General features: G+C 40.5%; 1 protein-coding gene across 1 annotated transcript; it reads left to right on the top strand.

The window, feature by feature from the left end:
- The first annotated feature begins 1758 nt into the window (after nucleotides 1-1758).
- On the top strand, nucleotides 1759-8825 carry gal3st3 (galactose-3-O-sulfotransferase 3). The gene is made up of 2 exons (XM_072459165.1): nucleotides 1759-1849; nucleotides 2493-8825. The coding sequence occupies exons 1-2, from the start codon at nucleotides 1767-1769 to the stop codon at nucleotides 3760-3762; spliced, it is 1353 nt and encodes a 450-aa protein (XP_072315266.1). The 5' UTR covers nucleotides 1759-1766; the 3' UTR covers nucleotides 3763-8825.
- The last annotated feature ends 1135 nt before the right edge of the window (nucleotides 8826-9960 follow it).

Below are 9960 nucleotides of genomic sequence, written 5' to 3'. Positions count from 1 at the left end.
CTCTGGTGGCGGTACACGGTTTTCTGAAATAGAGAAGTTTGTAATTCGATGTGACCATTGAGGTGGGATTAAACTATTATGTGCCATTACAAAAGGGATGAAGCATAAATCCAGCTGAGTACAACCCAGCCTTTTATTAGTCATTAGAGTCGTGACAGATTTATGTGTGTATGAGCTATGCAAACTAAACTGCAACAGTAAATATAGCATACAGCCTATAAACCAATATTAGGGCCGCAAATAACAATTATGTTAGTAGTCTAATAGTAAAACATTGTACACTGAGCTTTTTGCAATACAATTTTAATACAAATTTGGTGACTGAAGTCCTCTAGAAAAAGAATGTTTATGAATAGTGTGTTATAGAACTACAGTAGGTGGCGGTAATGTAACACTTGGATACCAACTGCCATAAAACGAAGAAGAAGAAGAAGAAGAAGAAGAAGAAGAAGAAGAAGAAGGGGAAGAAGAAGAAGAAGAAGAAGAAGAAGAAGAAGAAGAAGAAGAAGAAGAAGAAGAAGAAGAAGAAGAAGGGGAAGAAGAAGAAGAAGAAGAAGAAGAAGAAGAAGAAGAAGAAGAAGAAGAAGAAGAAGAAGAAGAAGAAGAAGAAGAAGAAGAAGAAGAAGAAAGCAACTACAACAACAACAACAACTAGAGAAGAAGAATAAAGTCTGAAGTCTAAGACATAGAACTACAGTAGGTGGCGGTAATGTGACACTTGGATTCCAACAGCCATAAAACACCGAAGAAGAAGAAGAAGAAGAAGAAGAAGAAGAAGAAGAAGAAGAAGAAGAAGAAGAAGAAGAAGAAGAAGAAGAAGAAGAAGAAGAAGAAGAAGAAGAAGAAGAAGAAGAAGAAGAAGAAGAAGAAGAAGAAGAAGAAGATCGGTGGCCGGATGAAGAAGAACCGATTGACCCGTTCAGAGAAGACTCAGAGAGGGAAAGAAGCAATACCTGTGTGTGTGTGTGTGTGTGTGTTGTGTGTGTGTGTGTCTGTGTGTGTGTGTCTGTGTGTGTGTGTGTGTCTGTGTGTGTGTGTGTGTCTGTGTGTGTGTCTGTGTGTGTGTGTGTGTGTGTCTGTGTGTCTGTGTGTGTGTGTGTGTCTGTGTGTGTGTGTGTCTGTGTGTGTGTGTGTGTCTGTGTGTGTGTCTGTGTGTCTGTGTGTGTGTGTGTGTGTGTGTGTGTCTGTGTGTGTGTGTGTGTGTGTCTGTGTGTGTGTGTGTCTGTGTGTGTGTGTGTGTCTGTGTGTCTGTGTGTGTGTGTGTGTCTGTGTGTGTGTGTCTGTGTGTGTGTCTGTGTGTCTGTGTGTGTGTGTGTGTGTCTGTGTGTGTGTGTGTGTGTGTGTGTGTCTGTGTGTGTGTCTGTGTGTGTGTGTGTGTCTGTGTGTGTGTCTGTGTGTGTGTGTGTGTGTGTGTGTGCGTGATTCAATAAAGTTCCTGACCCGTCGCCGTGTCTCCTCATTCTCTTCACTCACCTGAACATATCAATGCTGTCCTGACCCGACACCTGCAGTTGTTGCTGACCAGTATCCAAACATCACATTTTTACAGTCCTCACTACATTTAGATTTACATTGCAGAATGTAAAAATGACAAATCAAAGTTCTCATATATTTAAATATAAAATGCATTGCCATATTCAATCGAGCTTTTTTTTTAAATGCATTTTCTTCTTCTAGGGGCCCCCAACGAAAATGTTCCAAACGCCCCTTGCATTTTTAATATTTTGTTTGTAACCCTTCTTTCTTCTTTTGCAGAGCCAGTGAAAATGTGGCAGAAAAAGATCTTTCTGTTCTTCGTGATCATCAGTACAGTGAGTCTGCTGCTGCACCAGGGAGGACACTTGAACTGGTGAGGTTTGCACCGCTCTATGTTCACTTATTCATTCTTCATTATTATTCATTCGGTCTTATTCAGGGTTAGAGTAGACTTGGTTAGGACTTGGTTTAGAGCCAGTTGACCTTGTCTTGAGTGCTATTAGTGATCCCGTTGGAACACTGTGTACTTAAGAAGAAGAAACCCCAAAATCTCAACAATTGTAATCAAAATGTTGAAAATTTGGTAGCACATGGGGGTCAAATTCGCTTACTTTTGCACTTAAAATCAAGAAGTACTAGTCTCCAAACATTGTGTGAGTAATAGTTTTATCAACAAACAAAACACAATTTTAGAATTTTCTTGAAACTTTCAATTTGTAAAGCCAGTAAACATAAAAACATAAAAACATAATATACTCTCTCTCTCTCTGCAAACAATTTGATCATGATTTGTATAAAATGTGATTCATTGCATAACCTTAGTATCGGGTGGGGCTCGGGTGCTTTTTCTAATTGTTGTCACCTGGTCTCCATGGAGATAGATAGATTTAATGTAGAATATGAAGAAGAAAAGAATAAAATCTTCATCCAGGCTGCGGACCCTCCACCACTGAAGCTATCCCCGTACGTGCAATGACAAGATCCTGTGACTAAACTAACCTTTGTGTATGTTCCAGGAAGAAAAAGTCCTTCCACTTCGGCTGCCCCGCTCTCTCCCGAGGCCCGCGAGCAAAACTCACCAACGTGGTTTTCCTGAAGACCCACAAAACGGCCAGCTCCACCATGCAGAACCTGCTCTTCCGATTCGCCGAGCGCCACAACCTCACCGTAGCTTTACCCGTCCCGGCCTGTGGGCACCAGTTCTGCTACCCGCGCACCTTCACCTCTCACTTCGTCCATCCGCACACTCTGCCGCCGCACGTCATCACCAACCACATGCGTTTCAACAAAGCGGAACTCCAGCGCTTGATGCCCGTCAACACCACGTACATCACCATCATGAGAGAGCCCAGTTCCATGTTTGAGTCTCTGTTCGTCTACTACAGTCAGTATTGCCAGAGCTTCAAAAGAGTCACTAACGTATCGCTCGACGCGTTTCTCGATAATCCCTGGCATTATTATCGAGCCGAAGAAAAGGATTCGATGTACGCGAGAAACACGTTGACGTTTGATTTGGGCGGGGACAAAGATCGTCCCGCGGCAGACGTGGCGTACGCGAAGAGCTTCACCGCACAAGTGGAGAAGACGTTTTCGCTGGTCATGATCTCTGAGTATTTCGACGAATCACTCGTTTTGCTGCGTCACCTCCTCAACTGGGAGTTGGAGGATGTCGTGTATTTCAAGCTTAACATGAGAACCGAAAGCTCGAAGCAGAGTTTGAATCCAAGGCTTTCGGCAAAAATCCGTGCCTGGAATTCAGTGGATGCTTATCTTTTCGACCACTTCAACGCCTCGCTGTGGCGCCAACTGTCCGCTCTAGGCTTGGACTGTGTCGCCCGAGAGGTACAGCTTTTACGGCAAGCTCAGGAAAAGCTCATGAGGACCTGTTTCGCCGGACAGACTCCGCTTCGCGCCGCGACGCAAATCAAGAATAAAGATTTGCGACCCTGGCAACCAAACGGCAAAGTCGACATTGTTGGCTACGAACTGCCGTCTAATATTAGCCTCGGGGCCTGGACTCCGCCCGACGTTTGTCTGAAACTCATCATGCCAGAAATTCAATACACAAAAGTCCTCCTACGTTCCCAGTCCATACGCTATCGGCGATCTTTTCAATATCGGGCCCATCTACCGCAACAACCGGTCCGCACGGTTGTGGTAAGACACGCCCAGATTCACCACATAGAGCCAAAAGCTGCGATCGTACCTGCGCCAGTGACCAGAACGACCTCAAGTCCTAAAACGCCAGGAACCCAAAGCCAGTCTGCGATGCAAGAACCGCATTGACTTGGACGATTAGCACCTCAACGTCCCATTTAACCGCAATGTCCAGGTCTGATGTCCCGCGCGGGCCAACATGGGCAAAACCAGGGAGACATCGCCGAGTCTTGGCGCAAGCGCAAGGGAAAAGAGGAAAGAGGAGAGGAGCCGCAAACCCTGAATTGAACTTTTGGAAAACTTGTGAAACGTAGTGGGCCTGGCCAGCGCCCAGAGCGGTCCGATTGCTCACCTCTGTGACGGTGAAAAGGAAGTCAAAATTAGGAGGGGGGGAAAAGTTCTCTTTGAAGCAAACCACTGTATTGGACTAAAACAGGGATATCTCTACTAATTGTTTGACTCAAAATGGACTCTGTGTCTTGCCGGTCCCTGCGGTGGTGTCGCGTTGCGCCGATTTAATCCATCATGGGGGCCCTCGCTGTCTGCCCTATTATACCACCTTTTCACTCGCTTTTAGACACGAGGAACATAAAGAGACGCTGAAAAGGAACATTACAATCACGTCCATGCATTGTGACATCTGCACAGTCCCACCACTGTGTCCCGTTTCCTTTGACCTCTTTTAAGATGCTAAACACTTGCGACAAAAACGTTATTTTGCGCTTAACCGGCCATGATCTTATCTATGAGACTTTTACTCACAGGAAAAAGCCAGCATCTTCTATCTACACCACAAACATTGCGCCTGTAACCTCTTGGACAGCTCGCATCGAAGGAAAAAAGGTTGGCAAATCATAGGCAACGCAATACAATCTCTCGACCGCTGAAGAGCCAGGATTTTGACCCGCCAGCGCGCAACCCAAGCCGAAAAAAAAAAGGAAAAAGGAAAAACAACTTAGCGGGACAAAGACTTGAGCTTGAATATTTCATTTGGTCCATTCACCGCACCTTATGGGCCCCGTTCTTGGGTTACGCCGCTGTGAGTTGAAGTGGAAGATGAGGCTGTGGTGAGGAGAGACGTTCTGGCGGTTATGTTCATCGACGGTTTAGAACTGTTCCTTTTTCTGTGTGTTCGCTGAAAAAAAGCAAAATCGAATCGTTGACGTCATACAAATGTGTTATGCCATAGGTTTCCATCGCATTTATTGACCTTCATACCATCTGCATCCTCAAAAAGGAAGTTAGCGTGTTCAAAATTAACATCGCTTGTAACTGTAAAGCGTATGTATGTATTCGCAATTTCAAAAGTACTTGTTTACATTGTGTTTTGGGTCTCATTTATCCATTTTGGGTTGCCAGATCCCACAACTAACTCTCAGTATATGATCGCTAAAGGCAACTCAAGTGCATTGATTGTAATGTTCTTTTAAACCCGGTAGGAGGACATATTATTGACGTGGAATTGGGTGGAAAATATGACATAATACACATTTTTGAGCGTTAACATTAAAATGGTGATGAAAAAAATGGTGATGAAACAAAAATACTGCATTTAAGTCTATTCACTTCATTCGGGAAACACTAAAATCTCAACGCGATGACTATTTTCATCCCGCATCTAAAATCTTTGCACCTTACGTCTCCAGTTCTCTGTATTACGGTGCAGGCTGAATAAGATATTGATGTGTGTGTCATAACAAAGGGTCTTTCTCTGCTTTGTTGGCCGGCCAAGTTGGCATTACAGTGTGAATGAGTTTAAACTATACATTATTTATTGCATTTTTCTTTTTTTCATGAATCACTTGTTTTAAAACGGTACCACCGACCGCGTTCTCAGCAGAGCTTCGGGCACCAGCCGGCACGTGGCGAAACGGTATCAAATATTCATGGCTACGCGTTCTGAAAAACCGCACATCAAAACAAGTGTAGTTGCTTTAAGTGCAGTTGTTAAGTGCCCGATCGCCACATAATAACGCCGTAGCGAGGCCTCGGTCAATACGATAATGAAGAGACTTGGTTGTACTGTCTGGCGATGAAGGATTTCGATCAACTGTGAAAAAAAGCGCGCTTTTAAATATTCACGAGCACAAATCGGGGGCCGCACATTAACGAGCGAGTTAGGCGACCTGTGCAAACACCTGTGGGTGGGCGGAGCTTTTGTTAGCTACGATTGTGTTGTCTTTGCAGCATTTAAACGGCTCGGCGACTTGGTGGGTTCATCTTCAAACCTGAAGCTATTTCGGGTCGAAACAGAATCAAAAATCAATTGTTGGGTTTTGTGTGGAAAGGTGAAAGATGGAACAAGTCAAGAAGCATATGCCCAGGGATAGTTAGAAATAGAGGTTTGTGAGACAGTTTTTTCTGACTATAACACTTTATTCCTAAGAAAAAAATCTCCTGGACGAAATGTCATCTTGTTTCAAGCAGTGTGTATCATTACAGACAACTGCAAAATTGTGTCTCCATAGTTAAAATGATGCTACAAAAGAATTTTTTTGTGTGTAAATTAGGCAAATCCATGTGAATCTGAATGTTTTTGATCAAATACCATAAGTAAACAGCACAAAATACATGCTGAACCCGCCTAGCTTCACCCAGCTTGTAGCAAGTTGACATTAAAGGGGACATATAATGCAGAATCCTTTTTAATGAGCTTTTACAACTGTGTTTCCGCATCATTATCTTATTATCTTGATTCCTGCATGTTAAACCCGTATTGTCCCGCAACTGAAGCTCGAGTGCTCAGTCTGTTTTCACCTACCACCTATCTACCCCCGTGTCTCTGTACTTAATTATAACTATTTGAAAAATGAGGATTCTGAGTGATACATGCAGAGTTCTAAAATGTCACATAACCACTGTTCAAAAGTAAAGACACATAAATGACAATCTGCTGCTTGTTACGGTGAAATGCCACTAAGTTTTTAACAGGAAGTCAATGGATATATTTCCTTATTATTGAGCTATTTTAGATAATTTTTTTAGGGTTCACAATGAACAAAATGTAAAAATGATCTTTAAATTATACATTGAGTGCTGCCCGGTGGTCGAGTGGTTCGAATCCCAGCTCTGACAATTTGCTGCATGTCCTCCCTTCTCTCTCTCTCCATTTCACAGTCAGCTGTCCTGTCTAATAAAGCATACAGGCCAAAAAGTCCTTCAAAATAAATACATAAATAGATAAATTGTACATTAAATCTCAGCTTTGTCCCATATTTGATTTACTCCTGAAAATGAAGTCTACTTCCTCAAATCGTGTTCAAAAGCTGCTGCTGTTTCTGACTAAAAGAATTTGCTGTGATAATGTTATCGTGCACATGAAATATGGTTCTTTTTGCGACAGGAGAAAAGACACTAAACCGTGTACTGCTGTAATAGTTAAACTTCTGTCTTCTCCTGTCTGCAAACTCTGCTCATTTTTATTTTTGCTCATTTTGTTTTATGTTTTATTGCTGCATTATTGTGTGATTGTAAGAAAAAACGGTACCTATTTATGATGTTAATGTAATCGTAGGAACGCATTTATTTATTTTTGTGACGCTGTGGCAATTCATTCTAAACTTAAACTGAATTTCAAGCATAATGAGGTGGAAGACTTCAAAAATACTACTACAACGATAACTACGGCTGCAAATAATGATGATTTGAGACGTCGATGGTTATTTTTGTCAAATGATTATTTCTATTGTGCATTGAGATTTTTCACATATGTTACTAATCAAATAAAAGTTGAAATATTGTGATTTGTTCTACTGTATGGGCAAGAACTCTAACTGCCACATGACGGCTATTTATTAAGTTTGATTAAGGTGTTTTTTTCATATTTTATTCCCACAGTCCACTTTGTCCTTTCTGTCCAGTCCAAAGTCACAGTCGCACGTCATAAATATTTCAAAGGCAGTTTTCTTCATGGTAAAAAAAAAAAGGCTTAAAAATATCCCAGCGGTTCATTTGTGATCCATTTACCCACGATGCACTTCTTCTCTGAGTGCTTTTTAAACGGTCCTGTTGAGTGTGGACCTGAGGTGGGTTTACCGCGTTGACCTTTGAAAAGTAGTTTCATCTTAACGTTTTATTTTCAGTCGAGCAATGTATTGAATCAACAACTCTTTTCCTACAGTTTAACTACTGCCATTTACACGTGTGGGATTTGCAGACGCTGAAACAAAACAATGGTTATTTTTTTATGTAATACTTGAGTTGAAGTCGGAGAAAACTGAAATATTTATTAGTATGTTTTGTTTCATGTCTCATTTCTTCCCTGTAACTTATTTACATTGTCGTGATGGATGCAAATCTATGTTCTTTGTTCCTGCTGTCAATAGATGTTACCATAACGACGATTGTTTTGTATGATATTTCACAAAAATGAAGGAATTTCTGGCTTTAAAGGTGAACTATGCATGTTGGTGCTGGTCTTGCTCAACCTGTAATGTCCCACAGCACGGCATTGAAAATATATCTCCATGGAGACAAGCAGGTGACGCTACCAGGGTCAGATCTGTGGAGTGGCGAGCCTGATTTGTAAGAATGCTCGTTCTGCAAGGCATTTTCAGACATAAAAACTAGAAAAAATGCAAGATAGATCTACTATACTTATTGTTGCCTTATTGTGGAACATTCCAGGCAAAGCAATAACATCTCCATAGAGGCGAGCAGGTAGCTACAACCTTCCACCATGCGCAGCCGAACGCATCGTCGTGAGTTCGAATCCCGGCTCTGACAATTCACCGCATGTCCTTCCCGTCTCTCTCATCCCCATTTCGTGCTATGCTAATAAAGAAATGACATAGTGCACCTTTAAATCCGACATAAAATACACATAATTGATTAAAAACACAGTACGGTGAGGCTAGTTTTCATTTTTGGAGTAATGTTCCAAAGACTTTAATAATCAAGACGTGTTTTTTTAATTTATTTGAGGTCAATGTCGAGCGTCGAAGTCAGAAGAGTTAACAGACTTTTTCATCAGTGTGTATTTGTTTGTTTGTTTGTTTGTTTGCTCCCGTTTGTTCTCGGCTCTGTAAATGGATCTCTGTGAAATGTCATTCTGATGAAAGTGCAGACGTTTGTGTGTGTGTGCGCCGTGGAGGAAGGGGCTGGAGACAATCAGAGCTATCGCGGCCCCCAAAAGCTTTTTTTTCGATGTGTGACCGTCAAATGTGAAGAATAAAAGTTTGAATGAATTTGAATTTTGTGCTGCGTTTTTATTTCTTGAGGAATTCAAACAGGATTCTATTACGCAAAAGTACAAACGAATACAAACAGGCACAATCTGAATGAACTGTGTGACAGGGAAAGTAAGCAGACTCTGGTTTATTACTATTAAGTCACTCAGTTGTTATTAATACTGCTTTAGATTAGCATGATCCAGACACATGTAGCTAATCATACTTCCAAAGCAGAGGTGTAGTACTCAGTTACAATACTCAAGTACAATTATTTGATTTACCCCTTAAAATGCATGAAATATGACCTTCAACATGGAGCTGTTTCTGAATACTCTGAAGTACAAACTAATGGCTGGAATCTTTTTAATTTTTGTACTTCAATTTTTAATGTATTATTCATTTAAATTAATAAAATAAACATCAATTAAACATTCAAAAACTAAATAAAGTTTTCCATGCCCAGGTGCTTGACAGTTCCCTTTTATCGGACAGTGGACAAAAAGGAATACATTAATTACGTCCTCATCATTAGAGAATTTGTGTATCAGTTTTTAGACATATGTTACACTTATTTGAGTCGCATAGAATGACAGTACTTGAGTAAAGGTTTTGGTTACTCATCACAAAATGACTAAAGTGATTTGAACTTTTGTCTTTACTGCGCCTTCAGTTTAAAAAATAAAACACTAAAAGAAATTTGGTTCATCGTTGAAACATATCAGAACTTTTCTCCTTCCATTTGGCTTCACAAAGTGTTTCCATATCAACTTCAAAATTAGAACAAACACATCCAGCAACAATAACGGTATCTTTGGCGAATCGCCTCTGGCTACATCGAACTCCTGCTGCTACATCTATCAGCGTGTACAAAAATATCTTGTCTTTTTGAGTTCTTATTACAAATCAAACATATTACCCTTTAATTAAACCTGTACATACAGCATTTCATTCCTAAAATGTCCTTAACAAATTAAAACGGTGAACTGAACCCAGAGTTTGAATATAAATCAGTTATAATATATAAATTATAATATCATGCTTTATTTATTTAATTTATTTAATTTATTTAATTTATTTAATTTATTTAATTTATTTAATTTATTTAATTTATTTAATTTATTTAATTTATTTAATTTATTTAATTTATTTAATTTAT

Source organism: Eucyclogobius newberryi, unplaced genomic scaffold (genome assembly GCF_026437365.1).
Source record: "Eucyclogobius newberryi isolate DKJ021-1_F unplaced genomic scaffold, fEucNew1.0.hap1 SCAF_22, whole genome shotgun sequence".
Taxonomy (NCBI): Eukaryota; Metazoa; Chordata; class Actinopteri; order Gobiiformes; family Gobiidae; genus Eucyclogobius; species Eucyclogobius newberryi.
The sequence above is the reverse complement of the archived record's forward strand: the minus strand, read 5'-3'. Positions and strand labels throughout refer to the sequence as shown.

Excerpts from the sequence above, each read along its gene's own strand:
- gal3st3 (XM_072459165.1), top strand. The coding sequence starts at position 1,767 with ATGTGGCAGAAAAAGATCTTTCTGTTCTTCGTGATCATCAGTACAGTG. Across the intron at positions 1,850-2,492 it reads CAGGGAGGACACTTGAACTG|GAAGAAAAAGTCCTTCCACT; the intron begins GTGAGGTTTGCA and ends TGTATGTTCCAG.